The sequence below is a fragment of the Phyllobates terribilis genome, unplaced genomic scaffold (assembly GCF_046119375.1).
Source record: "Phyllobates terribilis strain yellow unplaced genomic scaffold, ASM4611937v1 Scaffold_12__6_contigs__length_324123572, whole genome shotgun sequence".
NCBI classification, from domain to species: Eukaryota; Metazoa; Chordata; class Amphibia; order Anura; family Dendrobatidae; genus Phyllobates; species Phyllobates terribilis.
Genome location: NW_027362772.1, coordinates 309,203,357 through 309,230,067, shown reverse-complemented (window position 1 = coordinate 309,230,067; position 26,711 = coordinate 309,203,357). Strand labels below are relative to the sequence as shown.

At 44.7% G+C, this 26,711-nt stretch overlaps 1 protein-coding gene across 1 annotated transcript in view; it reads right to left on the bottom strand.

Moving 5' to 3' along the window:
* Positions 1-381: 381 nt before the first annotated feature.
* Positions 382-26,711, bottom strand: part of ESAM (endothelial cell adhesion molecule) — a 144,087-nt gene continuing 117,757 nt past the window's right edge. Inside the window, 3 exon segments of the mRNA XM_073657376.1 lie at positions 382-878; positions 6,244-6,385; positions 6,465-6,587. Of these exon segments, the coding sequence (XP_073513477.1) occupies positions 428-878; positions 6,244-6,385; positions 6,465-6,587 (716 nt within the window). The 3' untranslated portion in view covers positions 382-427.

Below are 26,711 nucleotides of genomic sequence, written 5' to 3'. Positions count from 1 at the left end.
ATAACTGATCTGTAAGAACAGACGCCGGAGACCCCGAGACCCCGATCCGTCCATAAAGCCCTTTATCACAGAGGCCTGTCCCTTTAAACGCAAGTGACATGAGCACAATGTCACCGAGAAAGACTGGACGCAGTCACATGACCGGCGACGACTGGATTTCCGGTGGCCGCCGCGACGTCCGGTGCTTTATGCACCGGAGAAATAGATGTATAAAGTCCGATGAGAAAAGTTATAAAGTCCAGGGGACCCTGGTGGGATAATGAGAAGCGTCGATACAAAGAGCGCGGTACGTGGCAGTGATGAGACCGGAGGATGTCCGCGCTCCGGATCACGGGAGATGATGATGGCGGACGGACGATGGCTCCGAACCTTTCATATCTGTTGGCAGAGAGTCCTGTAAACATTCAGTCCTGCAGGATGGAGATGGTTACACCAGGGAGCCCGCCTGGCTCTGCGCGGGCACCATGACTGGCACAGCCCCCATCCGCACCAGGTTGGATGGCGTCACCCCGGATGGGATGTTTATCTCCTTCCTGGGCGGCTGCGGCTCCACCCCGTTGGTCTTTTGCAGGGTGCCCCGGTTTGTTGGCACAGCCGTGCTGTAGTAGTTGCCGTTGGTTGGCGCCATGTAGCTGGGCAATGACTGGCTGGACATGCTGGGAGTGGGGGTAGTAACTCTGCCGTTGACGTATGGGGGTCTGTAGGCGATGTTGCTCCCAGTAGCGGTGTTGATGGACGTGGTGTCGGAGGGCGATTTGGGCGGGTACGGCTTGTGACCATGGTGGCTGCCCATGGAGGATAAGGTGCTGTTTTTATATGCCAGGCTGGAATCATTGCCCTTAGGCCAGGGGAGAGTCTTCGGAGCTGGGGCGTCCTCCCTGCAAATAATAAAGCAGACATATGTAACCTCATATCTGACAGGACCAGCGCCCCTCCTAGCCCCAGGTTGTGTCTGGTAATGCAGCTCAGCCGCAGTGAAATGAATGGGGTTCTGCTGCAATACCACACACAACCTGTGGGCAGAAGCGGCGCTGTTATTGGAAGAAAGCAGCTACGTTTCTCTAATCTTCGACATCCCCTTTAACAAAGTGCCCATAAATTACGGACCATAATGCTTTGCAGGAGGGCACAGGCCCCTCTCTGGATCTGGTGAAGTACCGCTCTTTGGGGGTTGGGCACAATATAACAATAGAGGGCGTAGTACTATGAAGTTAGGCAGATCTGCTGTGCAGGATCCTGGGAAAGCTGGGTGACAACCTCTCCAGGAAGTTTAATGGCAGCCATTGGTTGTCACACAACTTTCCTAGTAAGGCCACGGCCCCACGATCAGTATTTGGTCAGTATTCGGTCAGTATTTTTTCCCAGGAGTGGGTGATAAATGCAGAATTGGTGACTTGTTTCTATTATACCTTTTCTCTGATTGTTCCTCACCTGGTTTTGGCTCCCACTCCTGAGAAAAAATACTGATCGAATACTGACCAAATACTGATAGTGGAGCCATGGCCTTTCTCTTTGTACGGCAGAGGCTCTGACCCTTCATTCCCCGGAAGCTGAGATCATTCCTTACAACTTTCCACTATAAGGAGCTATTACTATTGATTGCAATGCAGTAAACACAGTGGGAAGAGTGACTGAGCATGTGTGTCCTGCAGCACTCTGCTCATTAGGTGGTGGGGACTGAGCGTGTTTGTCCTCCAGCACTCTGCTCATTAGGTGGTGGGGACTGAGCGTGTTTGTCCTCCAGCACTCTGCTCATTAGGTGGAGGGGACTAAGCGTGTGTGTCCTCCAGCACTCTGCTCATTAGGTGGAGGGGACTGAGCATGTGTGTCCTCCAGCACTCTGCTCATTAGGTGGAGGGGACTGAGCGTGTTTGTCCTCCAGCACTCTGCTCATTAGGTGGAGGGGACTAAGCGTGTGTGTCCTCCAGCACTCTGCTCATTAGGTGGAGGGGACTAAGCGTGTGTGTCTTCCAGCACTCAGCTCATTAGGTGGAGGTGACTGAGCGTGTGTGTCCTCCAGCACTCGGCTCATTAGGTGGAGGGGACTGAACAAATGTGTCTTACAGCACTCTGCTCATTAGGTGGAGGGGACTGAGCGTGTATGTCCTCCAGCACTCTGCTCATTAAGTGGAGATGACTGAGCATGTGTGTCCTCCAGTACTTGTCTCATTAGGTGGAGGTGACTGATCGTGTGTGTCCTGCAGCTCTCGGCTCATTAGCCCCTTACTGGCCCAGGGCGTATTAGTAAGCCCCAGGCCATCACCCCCGGTTCAGTGAGGGCTCTGGCGCTGAGCCCGCCCTGAACCAGGCACATGTCAGCTGATTCTTACAGCTGACATGTGCCCGCAACAGCCGCGGGTGGAATCGCAATCCACCCGCGGCTGTTAACATGTTAAATGCCGCTGTCAATCTCTGACAGCGGCATTTAACATCGCCGCGCTGGAAGCACGGCATTAGCCCCGCCCATCGGTGACCCCGTCACGTGATCGCGGGTCACCGGTGGGTGGGCATGACAACCCTGGGTCTGCAGCAGACTCCAGTGGTTGTCATGTAAAGATTACTATGAGCGCCACCTAGTGGTCGGCGCTCATAATGCAAGAAAATTTCTGCTACATAGAGGTGATCTGCTGATCCCCTGTATGTACCAGAGGCGATCAGACAGTTGCTGCTTCTAGTCTCCTATGGAGACTATTGAAGGAAGCAAAAAGTGTAAAAAAATGTTTTTAAAAATAATAAAAAAAATTAAAAAATCTAAAAGTTTAAATCACTCCCCTTTTGCCCCATTCAAAATAAAATAATAAAAAAATAAACCCCACAAACACATATTTGGTATTGCCACATTCAGAATCGCCAGATCTATCAATATAAAAGAATAATTAATCCGATCGGTAAACGGCGTAATGAGAAAAAAATTCCAAACGCCAGAATTAGGTTGTTTAGGTCACTGCAACATTGCAATAAAATGCAATAACGGGTGATCAAAACATCGGATCTACCCGAAAATGGTATCAATAAAAATGTCAGCCCGGCGCGCAAAAAATAAGCCCTCACCCGGCCCCAGATCCCGAAAAATGGAGACGCTACAGGTCTCGGAAAATGGCGCCATTTTTTTTTTAGCAAACTTTGCATTTTTTTTCACCACTTAAATAAAAAAGAACCTGTACATATTTGGTGTCTACGAACTCGTAACAACCTGGAGAATAATAATGGCAGGTCAGTTTTAGCATTCAGTGAACGTGGAAAGAAAGAAAAAAAAATCAACTGTGGAATTGCGGGGTTTTTTTTGCAATTTCAACGCACTTGGAATTTTTTTCCCGTTTTCCAGTAAACTATATGGTAAAACTAGTAATGGCGTTTAAAAGTACAACTCGTCCCGCAAAAAATAAGCCCTCACACGGCCATATTGCCCAAAAAATAAAAACGCTATGGCTCTGGGAACAAGGGGAGCAAAAAACGAAAATGCAAAAACGGAAAATCACAAGGTCGCGAAGGGGTTAAGCAGAAGTGACTGAGCCTGTGTGTCCCCCAGCACTCGGCTCATTAGGTGGAGATGACTGAGCATGTGTGTCCTCCAGCACTCTGCTCATTAGGTGGTGGGGACTGAGCGTGTTTGTCCTCCAGCACTCTGCTCATTAGGTGGTGGGGACTGAGCGTGTTTGTCCTCCAGCACTCTGCTCATTAGGTGGAGGGGACTAAGCGTGTGTGTCCTCCAGCACTCTGCTCATTAGGTGGAGGGGACTGAGCATGTGTGTCCTCCAGCACTCTGCTCATTAGGTGGAGGGGACTGAGCGTGTTTGTCCTCCAGCACTCTGCTCATTAGGTGGAGGGGACTAAGCGTGTGTGTCCTCCAGCACTCTGCTCATTAGGTGGAGGGGACTAAGCGTGTGTGTCTTCCAGCACTCGGCTCATTAGGTGGAGGTGACTGAGCGTGTGTGTCCTCCAGCACTCGGCTCATTAGGTGGAGGGGACTGAGCAAATGTGTCTTACAGCACTCTGCTCATTAGGTGGAGGGGACTGAGCGTGTATGTCCTCCAGCACTCTGCTCATTAAGTGGAGATGACTGAGCATGTGTGTCCTCCAGTACTTGTCTCATTAGGTGGAGGTGACTGATCGTGTGTGTCCTGCAGCTCTCGGCTCATTAGCCCCTTACTGGCCCAGGGCGTATTAGTAAGCCCCAGGCCATCACCCCCGGTTCAGTGAGGGCTCTGGCGCTGAGCCCGCCCTGAACCAGGCACATGTCAGCTGATTCTTACAGCTGACATGTGCCCGCAACAGCCGCGGGTGGAATCGCAATCCACCCGCGGCTGTTAACATGTTAAATGCCGCTGTCAATCTCTGACAGCGGCATTTAACATCGCCGCGCTGGAAGCACGGCATTAGCCCCGCCCATCGGTGACCCCGTCACGTGATCGCGGGTCACCGGTGGGTGGGCATGACAACCCTGGGTCTGCAGCAGACTCCAGTGGTTGTCATGTAAAGATTACTATGAGCGCCACCTAGTGGTCGGCGCTCATAATGCAAGAAAATTTCTGCTACATAGAGGTGATCTGCTGATCCCCTGTATGTACCAGAGGCGATCAGACAGTTGCTGCTTCTAGTCTCCTATGGAGACTATTGAAGGAAGCAAAAAGTGTAAAAAAATGTTTTTAAAAATAATAAAAAAAATTAAAAAATCTAAAAGTTTAAATCACTCCCCTTTTGCCCCATTCAAAATAAAATAATAAAAAAATAAACCCCACAAACACATATTTGGTATTGCCACATTCAGAATCGCCAGATCTATCAATATAAAAGAATAATTAATCCGATCGGTAAACGGCGTAATGAGAAAAAAATTCCAAACGCCAGAATTAGGTTGTTTAGGTCACTGCAACATTGCAATAAAATGCAATAACGGGTGATCAAAACATCGGATCTACCCGAAAATGGTATCAATAAAAATGTCAGCCCGGCACGCAAAAAATAAGCCCTCACCCGGCCCCAGATCCCGAAAAATGGAGACGCTACAGGTCTCGGAAAATGGCGCCATTTTTTTTTTAGCAAACTTTGCATTTTTTTTCACCACTTAAATAAAAAAGAACCTGTACATATTTGGTGTCTACGAACTCGTAACAACCTGGAGAATAATAATGGCAGGTCAGTTTTAGCATTCAGTGAACGTGGAAAGAAAGAAAAAAAAATCAACTGTGGAATTGCGGGGGTTTTTTTTGCAATTTCAACGCACTTGGAATTTTTTTCCCGTTTTCCAGTAAACGATATGGTAAAACTAGTAATGGCGTTTAAAAGTACAACTCGTCCCGCAAAAAATAAGCCCTCACACGGCCATATTGCCCAAAAAATAAAAACGCTATGGCTCTGGGAACAAGGGGAGCAAAAAACGAAAATGCAAAAACGGAAAATCACAAGGTCGCGAAGGGGTTAAGCAGAAGTGACTGAGCCTGTGTGTCCCCCAGCACTCGGCTCATTAGGTGGAGATGACTGAGCATGTGTGTCCTCCAGCACTCTGCTCATTAGGTGGAGGTGACTGAGCATGTGTGTCCCCCAGCACTCGGCTCATTAGGTGGAGATGACTGAGCATGTGTGTCCTCCAGCACTCTGCTCATTAGGTGGAGGTGATTGAGCATGTGTGTCCTGTAGCACTCTGCTCATTAGGCGGAGGTGACTGAGCCTGTGTGTCCCCCAGCACTCGGCTCATTAGGTGGAGATGACTGAGCATGTGTGTCCTCCAGCACTCTGCTCATTAGGTGGAGGTGACTGAGCATGTGTGTCCCCCAGCACTCGGCTCATTAGGTGGAGATGACTGAGCATGTGTGTCCTCCAGCACTCTGCTCATTGGGTGGAGGTGATTGAGCAAGTGTGTCCTGTAGCACTCTGCTCATTAGGCGGAGGTGACTGAGCCTGTGTGTCCCCCAGCACTCGGCTCATTAGGTGGAGATGACTGAGCATGTGTGTCCTCCAGCACTCGGCTCATTAGGTGGAGATGACTGAGCATGTGTGTCCTCCAGCACTCGGCTCATTAGGTGGAGGTGATTGAGCATGTGTGTCCTGTAGCACTCTGCTCATTAGGCGGAGGTGACTGAGCCTGTGTGTCCCCCAGCACTCATTAGGTGGCCATAGATATTGCTATACACTGAACACCAGGTGGCGTCGTACTGTATAAATAATGTCAGAATTCTGCAGGGAAATGGAGAATACGTCATTCCTACAATGAAGCTGTGCTTTAATGGCAGGTTAGCTCCTTACTTTATGTCATTCTCGGTCTCTTCTTGTACAGATTTCTTCCCTCGTCGGTACAGGTAAATCAGTACAGTCACCAGGATCGCCAGGCAGCAGAGCCCAACGATTGAGCCTATAACTGCGCCAACAATTGTCGCCGTCCTGGAAACTGCGGGTAAAATGATGAGTATTAGCATCTGAGACAACACAATTCTCCATAGTTAATGTCTCCCTACAGCCGCACTTACTAGACTTCACCTCCATAGTGATGCTGCACTCAGCCACTCCGGCCGTGTTTCGGGACGTGCACGCATACATCCCGCTGTTGTCCAGTGTGAGATTGGTCAAGGTTAATGTTCCCTTTACAGCATCTGCAAACACAGACATCATCTATTAGAAAACAACACATCAAGAGAAAGCTCAGAGCAGCACAGAGTATTTCAGCAGTGATATTGAGGGCGACAATAACCTATAGAATATGGTCACATGTAACAGGACCAGCTACATTATATGAGAAGCGGAATGAAGACAAGATCCTCTCAGCAGCACAAAGTATTTCAGGAAATAAATGTGTTAGGCAGTGACATCTAAGCTGTAATTAAATTATGATGAATTTGTAATATGCTTTATATTTCATTCTTCAGCATTTTTAAGATCTCTGCATGTTGTCGGTGAATTAAAAAATATTAACCGATCTATATATTTCATTAGGTCTGGAGAGTGAAAACTAAAACTAATGGAAAGAATACAAAACTATGACTTCTCACAGCTGATGCTTTGTTCCAGTTGCTTCAGTTCTAGACAATCCTTTGCGCTAAACACATCCCAAGCCCCAATCTCTTTCCTGTCCCAATTACTTTGCTACAATGTATCAGTGCAGGTAACATACAGGTGCATCTCACTAAATTAGAATATCATCAAAAAGTTAATTTATTTCAGTTTTTCAATACAAAAAGTGAAACTGATATATTATATAGAGTCATTATACACAGAGGGATCTATTATATAGAGTCATTACACACAGAGGGATCTATTATATAGAGTCATTACACACAGAGGGATCTATTATATAGAGTCATTACACACAGAGGGATCTATTATATAGAGTCATTACACACAGAGGGATCTATTATATAGAGTCATTACACGCAGAGCGATCTATTATATAGAGTCATTACACGCAGAGGGATCTATTATATAGAGACATCACACGCAGAGGGATCTATTATATAGAGTCATTACACAGAGGGATCTATTCTATAGAGTCATTACACACAGAGGGATCTATTATACAGAGTCATTACACACAGAGGGATCTATTATATAGAGTCATTACACACAGAGGGATCTATTATATAGAGTCATTACACACAGAGGGATCTATTATATAGAGTCATTACACACAGAGGGATCTATTATATAGAGTCATTACACACAGAGGGATCTATTATATAGAGTCATTACACACAGAGGGATCTATTATATAGAGTCATTACACGCAGAGCGATCTATTATATAGAGTCATTACACGCAGAGGGATCTATTATATAGAGACATTACACGCAGAGGGATCTATTATATAGAGTCATTACACACAGAGGGATCTATTATATAGAGTCATTACACACAGAGGGATCTATTATATAGAGTCATTACACACAGAGGGATCTATTATATAGAGTCATTACACACAGAGGGATCTATTATATAGAGTCATTACACACAGAGGGATCTATTATATAGAGTCATTACACGCAGAGCGATCTATTATATAGAGTCATTACACGCAGAGGGATCTATTATATAGAGACATCACACGCAGAGGGATCTATTATATAGAGTCATTACACAGAGGGATCTATTCTATAGAGTCATTACACACAGAGGGATCTATTATACAGAGTCATTACACACAGAGGGATCTATTATATAGAGTCATTACACACAGAGGGATCTATTATATAGAGTCATTACACACAGAGGGATCTATTATATAGAGTCATTACACACAGAGGGATCTATTATATAGAGTCATTACACACAGAGGGATCTATTATATAGAGTCATTACACACAGAGGGATCTATTATATAGAGTCATTACACGCAGAGCGATCTATTATATAGAGTCATTACACGCAGAGGGATCTATTATATAGAGACATTACACGCAGAGGGATCTATTATATAGAGTCATTACACACAGAGGGATCTATTATATAGAGTCATTACACACAGAGCGATCTATTATATAGAGTCATTACACACAGAGGGATCTATTATATAGAGTCATTACACACAGAGGGATCTATTATATAGAGTCATTACACACAGAGGGATCTATTATATAGAGTCATTACACACACAGGGATCTATTATATAGAGTCATTACACACAGAGGGATCTATTATATAGAGTCATTACACACAGAGGGATCTATTATATAGAGTCATTACACACAGAGCGATCTATTATATAGAGTCATTACACACAGAGGGATCTATTATATAGAGTCATTACACACAGAGGGATCTATTATATAGAGTCATTACACACACAGGGATCTATTATATAGAGTCATTACACACAGAGCGATCTATTATATAGAGTCATTACACACAGAGGGATCTATTATATAGAGTCATTACACGCAGAGGGATCTATTATATAGAGTCATTACACGCAGAGCGATCTATTATATAGAGTCATTACACACAGAGGGATCTATTATATAGAGTCATTACACACAGAGGGATCTATTATATAGAGTCATTACACACAGAGGGATCTATTATATAGAGTCATTACACACAGAGGGATCTATTATATAGAGTCATTACACACAGAGGGATCTATTATAGAGTCATTACATGCAGAGGGATCTATTATATAGAGTCATTACACACAGAGTGATCTATTATATAGAGTTATTACACACAAAGCGATCTATTATATAGAGTCATTACACACAGAGTGATCTATTATATAGAGTCATTACACACAGAGGGATCTATTATATAGAGTCATTACACACAGAGGGATCTATTATATAGAGTCATTACACACAGAGGGATCTATTATATAGAGTCATTACACACAGAGGGATCTATTATATAGAGTCATTACACACAGAGGGATCTATTATAGAGTCATTACACGCAGAGGGATCTATTATATAGAGTCATTACACACAGAGTGATCTATTATATAGAGTTATTACACACAAAGCGATCTATTATATAGAGTCATTACACACAGAGTGATCTATTATATAGAGTCATTACACACAGAGGGATCTATTATATAGAGTCATTACACACAGAGGGATCTATTATATAGAGTCATTACACACAGAGCGATCTATTATATAGAGTCATTACACACAGAGGGATCTATTATATAGAGTCATTACACACAGAGCGATCTATTATATAGAGTCATTACACACAGAGGGATCTATTATATAGAGTCATTACACACAGAGGGATCTATTATATAGAGTCATTACACATAGAGGGATCTATTATATAGAGTCATTACACACAGAGGGATCTATTATATAGAGTCATTACACACAGAGCGATCTATTATATAGAGTCATTACACGCAGAGTGATCTATTATATAGAGTCATTACACACAGAGGGATCTATTATATAGAGTCATTACACAGAGGGATCTATTATATAGAGTCATTACACACAGAGGGATCTATTATATAGAGTCATTACACACAGAGGGATCTATTATATAGAGTCATTACACGCAGAGTGATCTATTATATAGAGTCATTACACACAGAGGGATCTATTATATAGAGTCATTACACAGAGGGATATATTATATAGAGTCATTACACACAGAGGGATCTATTATATAGAGTCATTACACACAGAGGGATCTATTATATAGAGTCATTACACGCAGAGTGATCTATTATATAGAGTCATTACACACAGAGGGATCTATTATATAGAGTCATTACACACAGAGGGATCTATTATATAGAGTCATTACACACAGAGGGATCTATTATATAGAGTCATTACACACAGAGGGATCTATTATATAGAGTCATTACACACAGAGGGATCTATTATATAGAGTCATTACACACAGAGGGATCTATTATATAGAGTCATTACACAGAGGGATCTATTATAGAGTCATTACACAGAGGGATCTATTATATAGAGTCATTACACACAGAGGGATCTATTATATAGAGTCATTACACACAGAAGGATCTATTATATAGAGTTATTACACACAGAGCGATCTATTATATAGAGTCATTACACACAGAGTGATCTATTATATAGAGTCATTACACACAGAGGGATCTATTATATAGAGTCATTACACACAGAGGGATCTATTATATAGAGTCATTACACACAGAGCGATCTATTATATAGAGTCATTACACACAGAGGGATCTATTATATAGAGTCATTACACACAGAGCGATCTATTATATAGAGTCATTACACACAGAGGGATCTATTATATAGAGTCATTACACACAGAGGGATCTATTATATAGAGTCATTACACACAGAGGGATCTATTATATAGAGTCATTACACACAGAGGGATCTATTATATAGTCATTACACACAGAGGGATCTATTATATAGAGTCATTACACGCAGAGTGATCTATTATATAGAGTCATTACACACAGAGGGATCTATTATATAGAGTCATTACACAGAGGGATCTATTATATAGAGTCATTACACACAGAGGGATCTATTATATAGTCATTACACACAGAGGGATCTATTATATAGAGTCATTACACGCAGAGTGATCTATTATATAGAGTCATTACACACAGAGGGATCTATTATATAGAGTCATTACACACAGAGGGATCTATTATATAGAGTCATTACACACAGAGGGATCTATTATATAGAGTCATTACACACAGAGGGATCTATTACATAGAGTCATTACACACAGAGGGATCTATTATATAGAGTCATTACACACAGAGCGATCTATTATATAGAGTCATTACACAGAGGGATCTATTATATAGAGTCATTACACGCAGAGGGATCTATTATATAGAGTCATTACACAGAGGGATCTATTATATAGAGTCATTACACACAGAGCGATCTATTATATAGAGTCATTACACACAGAGGGATCTATTATATAGAGTCATTATGTGTCACCCTGGCCTGGATGCCACAAGTGTAATTAAAGCTGTGTCTGAGAGCAAGAGGGAGGTTCTCTGGTCAGGGGAACATTAGCATGCAATACCTCCTGTCTCAGGCCAGTAGGGGGAGCAGGCTGCCCCTATAAAAGCTGGTACTGGGGGCAGGGTTAGAGAGAACAGGATGGCCTGTCTCAGGACTGAGACTTGTCCCAGAGCAGAGCAGGGACAGACAGTTGCACTGCACCTAAGAGGAAGTGTGGCAGGAGGAGAGCCACAGGCCAGAGACAAGAGGCGAAGAGAGCCTGTCTTGGCAGATAAAGGACTTAATCTACCAGACTTTGGTGTCTGAGGCTGGGAGGATTCCACATTCTCCAGCAGATAACCAGTTCGCAAGGGACTGTATATTCCTTGGCCTAAGAAGCCTGGAGGCCCTGCCACAACCGAAGGGACCAGTAAAGCCGTACCAGGCCGGGAGCAGAAAGGAACCCACGTCACAGGCCATACAGGCGAGAATACACGGAAAGCTCGGAAACGTGGGCTGTTACCCCATAACGAGGAGATAGCCAGAAGGAGCGCAGAAAGCACGGTAGGCCTACACCCTCACCCTGACCAGGGCCAATTTCCCCGTTGCTCTCAGACATCCAGGTCCCCTCCTAGCTGGGACTGTTTGTGGGTCAGTTTACCTGTTCTAGTAAAGACCCTGGACTACAACCTGTTGTCTGTGTGCTCCTTGCTCCTCCAGCACTATTAACACTGGGACTCTCACTACCATCACTCCCACCATCCATTATACTGCCCTGGGGCCGCACTCTTCCCGTGGGGAGTCACACTACCCTAGCTGCACACCTCATCAGCCCCAGCGGTCGGCATGCAGCGGCGGTTCCTAATAACCGCAATCCACGGGTGGCGTAGTCGGACATTATCAGCAGAACGTAGCAGACTACCATTGGCCTGACCACCCTGAGCCACGGAACCGGGTCGCCACTACTACCCCCATCGTCTCCCTATTTCCCGGATCCGAGTGCCCCACGGCCCAGGGGGCGAGTCAGCTTTGGCGTAGTTGGCAGAATTTCGTGCCCGCAACCACCGGGTACTGCGTGCCTGAAAAAGACTTTTGTAACTTACCTGTGGCAAAGTTTCCCGCCGTCCGGAGTCGTTTCCCGCCATCCGGAGCCGATTCCCGCCATCAGACGCCATCTTGGACCGCTTCCCGCCGTCTTCTGCCGTCTTCCCGCCATCCGCAGCTGCTTCCCGCCATCGGACGCCATCTTCAGGACGCCGCGCGGGAAGAAGAGGGGCGTGGACGTCAAAACCGCGCGAGATCCGAAGCTCCGCCCCACGCACCGACGCTGCGCAAGGTCCTGGAAGGGAGAGAGAGCGACACTGACGTCATCAGGACGCGACGCCAGGTCCTCGTCCAGAGCAGCAGCAGCGGAGCCGCGGCCTACAGAAGAGGATCGTCGGAAGGTAGACCACGCTTGACTAGGGGGGGAGGAAGATGTCGGACACAGAGGCGCCCACTACCACCAACGCAGCTGCAGCAGCGGTGATGCCCTTTTCCCTGCCCTACATCCCTGGAGCGGCCTGGCTGCCCAAATACTCAGGGGAGCCCCATGCCCTAACTGACTTCAAGGAAAGGCTATACAGTTTGTTCCACGTTTACCCCCTGACAGAGGAACAGAAGGTCAGCATATTGACAGGGCAGTTAACTGGCGCAGCCCAAAGGGAGGTAAAATCATGGCCCACTGAGGAGAAAAGGACCGTGAACGGTATTCTGGCCCGGCTGCGGGGTACCTTTGACACACGTACCTCCGCTGAAATTAAAATGAGGTTCTATGGGTGTAAGCAGCGGGCACAGGACAGCATCAGAGACTATGCCCTAAATCTGCAGGAAGCCTTGAGGGCTATCCAACAAACTGAACCTGGCAGTGTGCAGGAAACGGATAAGGTGCTAACAGAACAATTCATAGAAGCTCTGCTGTCCAGCGCCCACAGGGCCCAGCTGCGCCTCATGTTCTTTCAGACCCCCGACCTGACCTTTGCCCAATTTAAGGACAGGGCCATAAGGGTGCTCCGTGAATCTGCAACCAGTGGCGCTATAAACCCCCGGCGCCCTGCTCTCACCTACCACCAGGAGGCGGCGCCCTCCTCTATGGACCCCGTGGGGGCTGATGCACAGGCCCTGAACCAAGCCCCGTTGAAAGACCTGCACCACCAAGTCCAGGAGCTGACCAAGAGCATCGCGGCGTTGACCAGGACCGTCCAGGCGTTGCAAGTGGACCCGTCAAGACCCATCGAGCTGGCTTCAAGTCCGGAGGATGTCCCGTGGCGTCGACAGAGGAGGATCCCGTCGTTCCGAGGGAGGCCCACAGAAAGCTACGCAGAGGATGGACAGCCCATTTGCCGTCGATGCAACCAGCCCGGACACATTTCCAGGTACTGTAATTTAAACGGGTCCAACCTGGGGCAGAGGGCCAACCCTCAGGCATAAGATCACCAGGCCCTTATAATTGGCGTGATAAGTACGTTTGGGGGCGCCCGGTTTTACCTGTGGTGCTGGACGGTATCCCCATGAGCGCCTTGCTGGATACTGGGTCGCAAGTAACCACTATCCCTTATGTACTTTTTAAGCAGTATTGAACTGATGCTGATATCACACGGTATCCAGACAGTAACTTGAGCATCATCGCCAGTAATGGCTTACCCGTGCCGCAGATGGGGTTCAAGGAGATGACCATTAAAATTGGTAAAGTTGAACTGCCGGCACAGGGAGTGATTATTGTGGACATTGACCGTCGTGAAAGTCACCCTAAAATAACTGTGGGTACTAACGTGATTGAAAATTGTCTTTCAGAGGTAATTTTAATCTTACAACAGGTGGCGGTGAATGCTAGTTCCAGCCAACAGAGAGTCCTCAACAAGGAGATAAAAGCCCTGATGAGACGGCAGCAGGTAGAACTGTCTGGTGGTGAGATCGGTAGCGTGAGGATGAGCGACCCGTTCCCCATTGCAATGCCTCCCAAAAGTGAAATGATGATCTGGTGTCGGACTGCAATCGGGTTGAGAGGTAGAGACTACCAAGCCATGGTAGAACCCGTGTACTCAGACAGCAGGCCCACCATTTTGACAGCCCGGGGGGTGGTTGATGTCCGTCATGGGAGGGTGCCCGTCCGCATCCTCAACATTGGGGAGAGGGAGGTACACTTACCCAGGTACGCTACACTCGCCAAGCTGTTTGTTGTCGAACACAAAGCTATCAGGGCCGTGGAACCCTTGCCTCCATCTCCACAGGCGGAGGGTAATGGCTCCCAGAAACAAAAGGAGTACTGGTGCCAGAAACTCCATGTGGGTGCTGACTCCACTCCCCTGCACCAAAAACAAGGAGTCTACCGGGTGGTACAGGAGTACGAGAGAGTCTTTAGTAAGCACCCGCTAGACTTCGGCAGAGTAAAGGGGATAGAACACCACATCCCCACCGGGAGCTACCCACCGATAAAAGAAAGACACAGACCTGTACCCCCTGCACATTATCAGAACGCCAAGGGCATGCTAAGAGAAATGAAAGAAGCTGGGGTCATTAGAGACAGCTGTAGCCCCTGGGCAGCCCCCTTGGTTCTGGTGAAAAAGAAAGACGGCACCATGAGAATGTGCGTCGACTATAGACAAATCAACCGTATCACCCACAAAGACGCATATCCGCTGCCTAGAATAGAGGAGTCTTTAGCCGCACTAAAATCAGCTAACTTCTTTTCTACTTTGGACCTTACTAGCGGGTACTGGCAGGTTCCTGTGGCAGAGGCTGACAAGGAGAAGACCGCATTCACCACCCCGATGGGACTGAGCGAATTCAACTGTATGCCTTTCGGGCTCTGCAACGCACCAGGGACCTTCCAGCGGCTGATGGAATGCTGTCTAGGGCACCGAAACTTCGAGACGGTCCTCCATTACCTGGACGACGTGATCGTCTACTCGAAGACCTACGAGGACCACCTCAAGCACCTGGCTGAGGTGTTCGAAGCCCTGGCAGGCTATGGCCTGAAGGTGAAACCATCGAAGTGTCACCTGCTGAAACCAAAGGTCCAGTACCTAGGGCACGTGGTAAGCGCGGAAGGAGTAGCCCCCGACCCTGACAAGGTTACGGCAATCAAGAGCTGGCCAAGCCCCTCGAACATCAAAGAGGTGAGACAGTTTCTCGGGTTGGTAGGCTACTACCGAAGGTTCATCCCCGGGTTCACTAAGATGGCAGCTCCTATGCAGGACCTCCTGATCGGACAGTCTAAGTCCAGAAGTCAAAAGCCACCCTTCAAGTGGGATAAACCGGAAGAGGAGTCCGTCCGCCAGCTAAAGATGGCCCTCACGGGGGATGAGATCCTGGCCTACCCTGATTATGGCCAGCCTTTCATTCTCCACACAGACGCCAGTAATGTGGGACTGGGAGCCGTACTGTCCCAAAACCAACAGGGCAGAGAACGGGTGATCGCATACGCCAGCCGGAAGCTGAGGCCCACCGAGAGGAACCTGGAGAATTACAGCTCCTTCAAGCTAGAATTCTTGGCGGTGGTGTGGGCGTGACGGAACGCTTCAAGCATTACCTGGCCTCCGCAAAGTTCACCGTGTACACGGACAACAACCCGTTGACACACCTGGACAATGCAAGACTGGGTGCCCTAGAACAGCGGTGGATGGCCCGTCTCTCCAACTATGACTTCGTGATCAAGTACCGGGCAGGCAAAATCAATGCCAACGCGGACGCCCTATCAAGAATGCCTCACTTACCTGAAGGTGACGAAGACCCAGAAGAGCAGGAGGAGGTAGAACTCCCCGCGTTTCACCGGTATGGAGCCGCTCAATACTCCCACCGCGTGAAGGAGGAGGATCTAACAACCGAGATGATCAATCCCCTACCTCACCACAGCTGGGCCGAGACCCAAGATAGTGACCCGGCCATCCGCCTGGTGAAAGACCTGCTGACCCAGGAAGACGCCCGCATGGATCCGGATGCTCCAGAGGAAGCTAGACAGCTATGGAAGGAGAAGAGCATGCTGTTCCTCTACGAAGGCAAGTTGTGCAGAAGGATTGTCAACCACCGGACGCACGAGCTGACCTGGCAAGTCGTGGTCCCAAGGCGGGATGCAGCTATGGTCCTGGGGGCTTACCATGACAGAGCAGGACACTTCAGTTGGAAGAAACTGGAGTTCCTGCTAAGAGGAAGGTTCTTTTGGGTCGGCATGAGAGGAGCTGTAGAAAAATGGTGCAGAGACTGTGGCCCTTGTCACCTAAGGAGGAAGGACCGTGCCAGCCAGAAAACACCTTTGAGGCCCATCGTCACCACGCAGCCTCTTGAGCTGGTAGCTCTGGACCATGTCAAATTGGCTCCCAGCCGGTCAGGATACATCTATGCCCTGACAATCGTGGACCACTATTCCCGTTTTCTAGTGGTGGTCCCGGTAAAGGACTTGACAGCCCAAACAGCGGCCAGAGCCTTCCAGCAATACTTCTGCCGTCCACACGGGTATCCGGAACAGGTCCTGACAGACCCGGGTCCAGCGTTCGAGGCTGAAATCTTCCAGGAGTTCTGCAACCTCTATGGCTGCAAGAAGATTCGGACAACGCCTTACCATCCACAAACCAACGGGATGTGTGAGAAGATGAACAATATAGTTATCAATCTCCTGAAAACGTTGCCCCTGGAGGAACGCAGCCTGTGGCCAGAAAGACTGCCGGACCTGATAGACTTATACAATCATATCCCGGTGAACGCTACCAACTGCACCCCGGCTTACCTGATGCGAGCCAGACCGGGTAAGCTGCCCATAGACCTGGAGATGGGAGTCCTGACGCCTGAGGACACCTCCCCGGATGTGGACTGGGATACGGAAAGGCAACTGCAGTACAAGAAGGTACAGGAGAGTGTGGAGAAGAGCCTGGCCCAGGTGAGAGAGAGGCAAGAAAAACTCTTCAACCAACACGCCCCTGCTGGTCCCCTAGAACCTGGTGAGCAAGTCCTGAAGCTGAAGAGAAGGCTACATAAGTTGGACGACCAGTGGGAAAGGGAACCCTACACCGTACTGCAGTCTGACCACGACAACCCAAAGGTGTGCGTAATCACCAAGGACGGAGGAGAAACCACTAGTGTCGTCTCCAGAGACCACCTAAAAAGATGCCCCGAGCAACTCCGTAGTGCAGAAGAGGATCAGAGTGACCTTGAACCCACAGAGGACAAGGAAGAAATGATCAGCACCGTTCTTGGAGAGTTCCCTCAGTCCTGGACTCGCATAAATGATGCCATAGTGGTACCTGTCCTGCATTTCCTGCAACCGGCACAGCAACAACCAACACCAGAGCCGGAAGGTGAAGAGGAGCAAGCAGTTCCAGAGGCAGAAGAGCCTGTACCAGCAGCCCAGGAGAGTCAACCCTCTGCTGATAGTGAGCCTGCCATGCCTGCGGTAAGCCAAAGGACCCGCAGACAGCTGCCTGCCCTACCTGTACACCCAGCTGGTAGCTGTACCCCTAACGCTAGTGGGGAAAGCCAGGTTGGTCCACCACCAGACAGTGGGTTAAGGAGATCAACCAGGAGCACAAAGGGACAGATACCCGCTCGCTGGAGAATATAGAGTGTACTAAAAGTGTAAATAACCCTGTTGCCAAATGTTGAATTGTTTGCCAAAGTTGCATGCATGTTTGGTAATTCTGTGTTTCAGTTTCTTGCAGCTACCGTAAGGACTCAAAGGTTATGGACTTTTTATAACCGGGACCTTGTATGGACTGCGTTCGGAGCCTAACCCACGAATGAACTAAGACTGTAAAGGACTTGGGGTAGGACAGACCCCCACCTGGTTAAGGCTCCCCGTTGTGCTGGTGATATGGACACCCGGTCACAGACCACACTGTGACCTTAAGAACTCAATCTGTGCGTCACTTTCCTGACAATGTTTTATAGTTATGCATATTGTCTTTGTTTACTGTTTAGTCCCGGAGTACTAAATTTTACTAGGGGGGAATGTGTCACCCTGGCCTGGATGCCACAAGTGTAATTAAAGCTGTGTCTGAGAGCAAGGGGGAGGTTCTCTGGTCAGGGGAACATTAGCATGCAATGCCTCCTGTCTCAGGCCAGTAGGGGGAGCAGGCTGCCCCTATAAAAGCTGGTACTGGGGGCAGGGTTAGAGAGAACTGGATGGCCTGTCTCAGGACTGAGACTTGTCCCAGAGCAGAGCAGGGACAGACAGTTGCACTGCACCTAAGAGGAAGTGTGGCAGGAGGAGAGCCACAAGCCAGAGACAAGAGGCGAAGAGAGCCTGTCTTGGCAGATAAAGGACTTAATCTACCAGACTTTGGTGTCTGAGGCTGGGAGGATTCCACATTCTCCAGCAGATAAATAGTTCGCAAGGGACTGTATATTCCTTGGCCTAAGAAGCCTGGAGGCCCTGCCACAACCGAAGGGACCAGTAAAGCCGTACCAGGCCGGGAGCAGAAAGGAACCCACGTCGCAGGCCATACAGGCGAGAATACACGGAAAGCTTGGAAACGTGGGCTGTTACCTATAACGAGGAGATAGCCAGAAGAAGCGCAGAAAGCACGGTAGGCCTACACCCTCACCCTGACCAGGGCCAATTTCCCCGTTGCTCTCAGACATCCAGGTCCCCTCCTAGCTGGGACTGTTTGTGGGTCAGTTTACCTGTTCTAGTAAAGACCCTGGACTACAACCTGTTGTCTGTGTGCTCCTTGCTCCTCCAGCACTATTAACACTGGGACTCTCACTACCATCACTCCCACCATCCATTATACTGCCCTGGGACCGCACTCTTCCCATGGGGAGTCACACTACCCTAGCTGCACACCTCATCAGCCCCAGCGGTCTGCATGCAGCGGCGGTTCCTAATAACCGCAATCCACGGGTGGCGTAGTCGGACATTATCAGCAGAACGTAGCAGACTACCATTGGCCTGACCACCCTGAGCCACGGAACCGGGTCGCCACTACTACCCCCATCGTCTCCCTATTGCCCGGATCCGAGTGCCCCACGGCCCAGGGGGCGAGTTAATTACACACAGAGGGATCTATTATATAGAGTCATTACACACAGAGAGATCTATTATATAGAGTCATTATACACAGAGGGATCTATTATATAGAGTCATTACACACAGAGGGATCTATTATATAGAGTCATTACACACAGAGGGATCTATTATATAGAATCATTACACACAGAGGGATCTATTATGTAGAGTCATTACACGCAGAGGGATCTATTATATAGTCATTACACGCAGAGGGATCTATTATATAGAGTCATTACACACAGAGGGATCTATTATATAGAGTCATTACACGCAGAGGGATCTATTATAGAGTCATTACACACAGAGTGATCTATTATATAGAGTCATTACACACAGAGGAATCTATTATATAGAGTCATTAAACACAGAGGGATCTATTATATAGAGTCATTACACACAAAGGGATCTATTATATAGAGTCATTACACACAGAGGGATCTATTATATAGAGTCATTACACACAGAGGGATCTATTATGTAGAGTCATTACACGCAGAGGGATCTATTATATAGAGTCATTACACACAGAGGGATCTATTATATAGAGTCATTACACACAGAGGGATCTATTATATAGAGTCATTACACGCAGAGGGATCTATTATATAGAGTCATTACACGCAGAGGGATCTATTATATAGAGACATTGCACGCAGAGGGATCTATTATAGAGTCATTACACGCAGAGGGATCTATTATATAGAGTCATTACACGCAGAGGGATCTATTATATAGAGTCATTACACGCAGAGGGATCTATTATATAGAGTCATTACACACAGAGGGATCTATTATATAGGGTCATTGCACGCAGAGGGATCTATTATATAGAGTCATTACACAGAGGGATCTATTATATAGAGTCATTACACACAGAGGGATCTATTATATAGAGTCATTACACACAGAGCGATCTATTATATAGAGTCATTACACACAGAGGGATCTATTATATAGAGTCATTACACACAGAGCGATCTATTATATAGTCATTGCACACAGAGCGATCTATTATATAGAGTCATTACACACAGAGGGATCTATTATATAGAGTCATTACACACAGAACGATCTATTATATAGAGTCATTACACACAGAGGGATCTATTATATAGAGTCATTGCACACAGAGTGATCTATTATATAGAGTCATTACACACAGAGGGATCTATTATATAGAGTCATTGCACGCAGAGGGATCTATTATATAGAGTCATTGCACGCAGAGGGATCTATTATATAGAGTCATTGCATGCAGAGGGATCTATTATATAGAGTCATTGCACGCAGAGGGATCTATTATATAGAGTCATTACACGCAGAGGGATCTATTATATAGAGTCATTGCACGCAGAGGGATCTATTATATAGAGTCATTACACGCAGAGGGATCTATTATATAGAGTCATTGCACGCAGAGGGATCTATTATATAGAGTCAATACACGCAGAGGGATCTATTATATAGAGTCATTACACGCAGAGGGATCTATTATATAGAGTCATTACACGCAGAGGGATCTATTATATAGAGTCATTACACGCAGAGGGATCTATTATATAGAGTCATTACACACAGAGGGATCTATTATATAGAGTCATTACACACAGAGGGATCTATTATATAGAGTCATTACACACAGAGGGATCTATTATATAGAGTCATTACACACAGAGGGATCTATTATATAGAGTCATTACACACAGAGGGATCTATTATATAGAGTCAACACACACAGAGGGATCTATTATATAGAGTCATTACACACAGAGGGATCTATTATATAGAGTCATTACACACAGAGGGATCTATTATATAGAGTCATTACACGCAGAGGGAACTATAATATAGAGTCATTACACACAGAGGGATCTATTATATAGAGTCATTACACGCAGAGGGATCTATTATATAGAGTCATTACACGCAGAGGGATCTATTATATAGAGTCATTACACGCAGAGGGATCTATTATATAGAGTCATTACACGCAGAGGGATCTATTATATAGAGTCATTACACGCAGAGGGATCTATTATATAGAGTCATTACACACAGAGGTATCTATTATATAGAGTCATTACACACAGAGGGATCTATTATATAGAGTCATTACACAAAGAGGGATCTATTATATAGAGCCATTACACACAGAGGGATTTATTATATAGAGTCATTACACACAGAGGGATCTATTATATAGAGTCATTACACACAGAGCGATCTATTATATAGAGTCATTGCACACAGAGGGATCTATTATATAGAGTCATTACACACAGAGGGATCTATTATATAGAGTCATTACACGCAGAGTGATCTATTATATAGAGTCATTGCACGCAGAGGGATCAATTATATAGAGTCATTACACGCAGAGGGATCTATTATATAGAGTCATTGCACGCAGAGGGATCTATTATATGGAGTCATTGCACGCAGAGGGATCCATTATATAGAGTCATTACACACAGAGGGATCTATTATATAGAGTCATTGCACGCAGAGGGATTTATTATATAGTCATTACACGCAGAGGGATCTATTATATAGAGTCATTACACGCAGAGGGATCTATTATATAGAGTCATTACACACAGAAGGATCTATTATATAGAGTTATTACACACAGAGGGATCTATTATATAGAGTCATTACACACAGAGGGATCTATTATATAGAGTCATTACACACAGAGGGATCTATTATATAGAGTCATTACACACAGAGGGATCTATTATATAGAGTCATTACACACAGAGGGATCTATTATATAGAGTCATTACACGCAGAGGGAACTATAATATAGAGTCATTACACACAGAGGGATCTATTATATAGAGTCATTACACGCAGAGGGATCTATTATATAGAGTCATTACACGCAGAGGGATCTATTATATAGAGTCATTACACGCAGAGGGATCTATTATATAGTCATTACACGCAGAGGGATCTATTATATAGAGTCATTACACGCAGAGGGATCTATTATATAGAGTCATTACACACAGAGGTATCTATTATATAGAGTCATTACACACAGAGGGATCTATTATATAGAGTCATTACACAAAGAGGGATCTATTATATAGAGCCATTACACACAGAGGGATCTATTATATAGAGTCATTACACACAGAGGGATCTATTATATAGAGTCATTACACACAGAGCGATCTATTATATAGAGTCATTACACACAGAGGGATCTATTATATAGAGTCATTACACACAGAGGGATCTATTATATAGAGTCATTACACGCAGAGTGATCTATTATATAGAATCATTGCACGCAGAGGGATCAATTATATAGAGTCATTACACGCAGAGGGATCTATTATATAGAGTCATTGCACGCAGAGGGATCTATTATATGGAGTCATTGCACGCAGAGGGATCTATTATATAGAGTCATTACACACAGAGGGATCTATTATATAGAGTCATTGCACGCAGAGGGATTTATTATATAGTCATTACACGCAGAGGGATCTATTATATAGAGTCATTACACGCAGAGGGATCTATTATATAGAGTCATTACACACAGAAGGATCTATTATATAGAGTCATTACACACAGAGGGATCTATTATATAGAGTTATTACACACAGAGGTATCTATTATATAGAGTCATTACACACAGAGGGATCTATTATATAGAGTCATTACACACAGAGGGATCTATTATATAGAGTCAATACACACAGAGGGATCTATTATATAGAGTCATTACACACAGAGGGATCTATTATATAGAGTCATTACACACAGAGGGATCTATTATATAGAGTCATTACACGCAGAGGGATCTATTATATAGAGTCATTACACACAGAGGGATCTATTATATAGAGTTATTACACACAGAGGGATCTATTATATAGAGTCATTACACGCAGAGGGATCTATTATATAGAGTCATTACACGCAGAGGGATCTATTATATAGAGTTATTACACGCAGAGGGATCTATTATATAGAGTCATTACACGCAGAGGGATCTATTATATAGAGTCATTACACGCAGAGGGATCTATTATATAGAGTCATTACACGCAGAGGGATCTATTATATAGAGTCATTACACGCAGAGGGATCTATTATATAGAGTCATTACACACAGAAGGATCTATTATATAGAGTCATTGCACACAGAGGGATCTATTATATAGAGTCATTACACACAGAGGGATCTATTATATAGAGTCATTACACACAGAGCGATCTATTATATAGAGTCATTACACACAGAGGGATCTATTATATAGAGTCATTACACACAGAGCGATCTATTATATAGAGTCATTACACACAGAGGGATCTATTATATAGAGTCATTACACACAGAGGGAACTATTATATAGAGTCATTACACACAGAGGGATCTATTATATAGAGTCAGTACACGCAGAGGGATCTATTATATAGAGTCATTACACACAGAGGGATCTATTATATAGAGTCATTACACACAGAGGGATCTATTATATAGAGTCAATACACACAGAGGGATCTATTATATAGAGTCATTACACACAGAGGGATCTATTATATAGAGTCATTACACACAGAGGGATCTATTATATAGAGTCATTACACGCAGAGGGATCTATTATATAGAGTCATTACACACAGAGGGATCTATTATATAGAGTCATTACATGCAGAGGGAACTATTATATAGAGTTATTACACACAGAGGGATCTATTATATAGAGTCATTACACGCAGAGGGATCTATTATATAGAGTCATTACACGCAGAGGGATCTATTATATAGAGTTATTACACGCAGAGGGATCTATTATATAGAGTCATTACACGCAGAGGGATCTATTATATAGAGTCATTACACGCAGAGGGATCTATTATATAGAGTCATTACACGCAGAGGGATCTATTATATAGAGTCATTACACGCAGAGGGATCTATTATATAGAGTCATTACACACAGAAGGATCTATTATATAGAGTCATTGCACACAGAGGGATCTATTATATAGAGTCATTACACACAGAGGGATCTATTATATAGAGTCATTACACACAGAGCGATCTATTATATAGAGTCATTACACACAGAGGGATCTATTATATAGAGTCATTACACACAGAGCGATCTATTATATAGAGTCATTACACACAGAGGGATCTATTATATAGAGTCATTACACACAGAGGGAACTATTATATAGAGTCATTACACACAGAGGGATCTATTATATAGAGTCAGTACACGCAGAGGGATCTATTATATAGAGTCATTACACACAGAGGGATCTATTATATAGAGTCATTACACGCAGATGGATCTATTATATAGAGTCATTACACGCAGAGGGATCTATTATATAGAGTCATTGCACACAGAGGGATCTATTATATAGAGTCATTACACACAGAGGGATCTATTATATAGAGTCATTACACGCAGAGGGATCTATTATATAGAGTCATTACACACAGAGGGATCTATTATATAGAGTCATTACACGCAGAGGGATCTATTATATAGAGTCATTACACACAGAGGGATCTATTATATAGAGTCATTACACACAGAGGAATCTATTATATAGAGTCATTACACACAGAGGGATCTATTATATAGAGTCATTACACGCAAAGGGATCTATTATATAGAGTCATTACACGCAGAGGGATCTATTATATAGAGTCATTACACACAGAGGGATCTATTATGTAGAGTCATTACACGCAGAGGGATCTATTATATAGAGTCATTACACGCAGAGGGATCTAATATATAGAGTCATTACACACAGAGGGATCTATTATATAGAGTCATTACACGCAGAGGGATCTATTATATAGAGTCATTACACGCAGAGGGATCTATTATATAGAGTCATTGCACGCAGAGGGATCTATTATATAGAGTCATTACACACAGAGGGATCTATTATATAGAGTCATTGCACGCAGAGGGATCTATTATATAGAGTCATTACACGCAGAGGGATCTATTATATAGAGTCATTACACGCAGAGGGATCTATTATATAGAGTCATTACACGCAGAGGGATCTATTATATAGAGTCATTACACGCAGAGGGATCTATTATATAGAGTCATTACACGCAGAGGGATCTATTATATAGAGTCATTACACGCAGAGGGATCTATTATATAGAGTCATTACACGCAGAGGGATCTATTATATAGAGTCATTACACACAGAGGGAACTATTATATAGAGTCATTACACACAGAGGGATCTATTATATAGAGTCAGTACACGCAGAGGGATCTATTATATAGAGTCATTACACACAGAAGGATCTATTATATAGAGTCATTGCACACAGAGGGATCTATTATATAGAGTCATTACACACAGAGGGATCTATTATATAGAGTCATTACACACAGAGCGATCTATTATATAGAGTCATTACACACAGAGGGATCTATTATATAGAGTCATTACACACAGAGCGATCTATTATATAGAGTCATTACACACAGAGGGATCTATTATATAGAGTCATTACACACAGAGGGAACTATTATATAGAGTCATTACACACAGAGGGATCTATTATATAGAGTCAGTACACGCAGAGGGATCTATTATATAGAGTCATTACACACAGAGGGATCTATTATATAGAGTCATTACACACAGAGGGATCTATTATATAGAGTCAATACACACAGAGGGATCTATTATATAGAGTCATTACACACAGAGGGATCTATTATATAGAGTCATTACACACAGAGGGATCTATTATATAGAGTCATTACACGCAGAGGGATCTATTATATAGAGTCATTACACACAGAGGGATCTATTATATAGAGTCATTACATGCAGAGGGAACTATTATATAGAGTTATTACACACAGAGGGATCTATTATATAGAGTCATTACACGCAGAGGGATCTATTATATAGAGTCATTACACGCAGAGGGATCTATTATATAGAGTTATTACACGCAGAGGGATCTATTATATAGAGTCATTACACGCAGAGGGATCTATTATATAGAGTCATTACACGCAGAGGGATCTATTATATAGAGTCATTACACGCAGAGGGATCTATTATATAGAGTCATTACACGCAGAGGGATCTATTATATAGAGTCATTACACACAGAAGGATCTATTATATAGAGTCATTGCACACAGAGGGATCTATTATATAGAGTCATTACACACAGAGGGATCTATTATATAGAGTCATTACACACAGAGCGATCTATTATATAGAGTCAT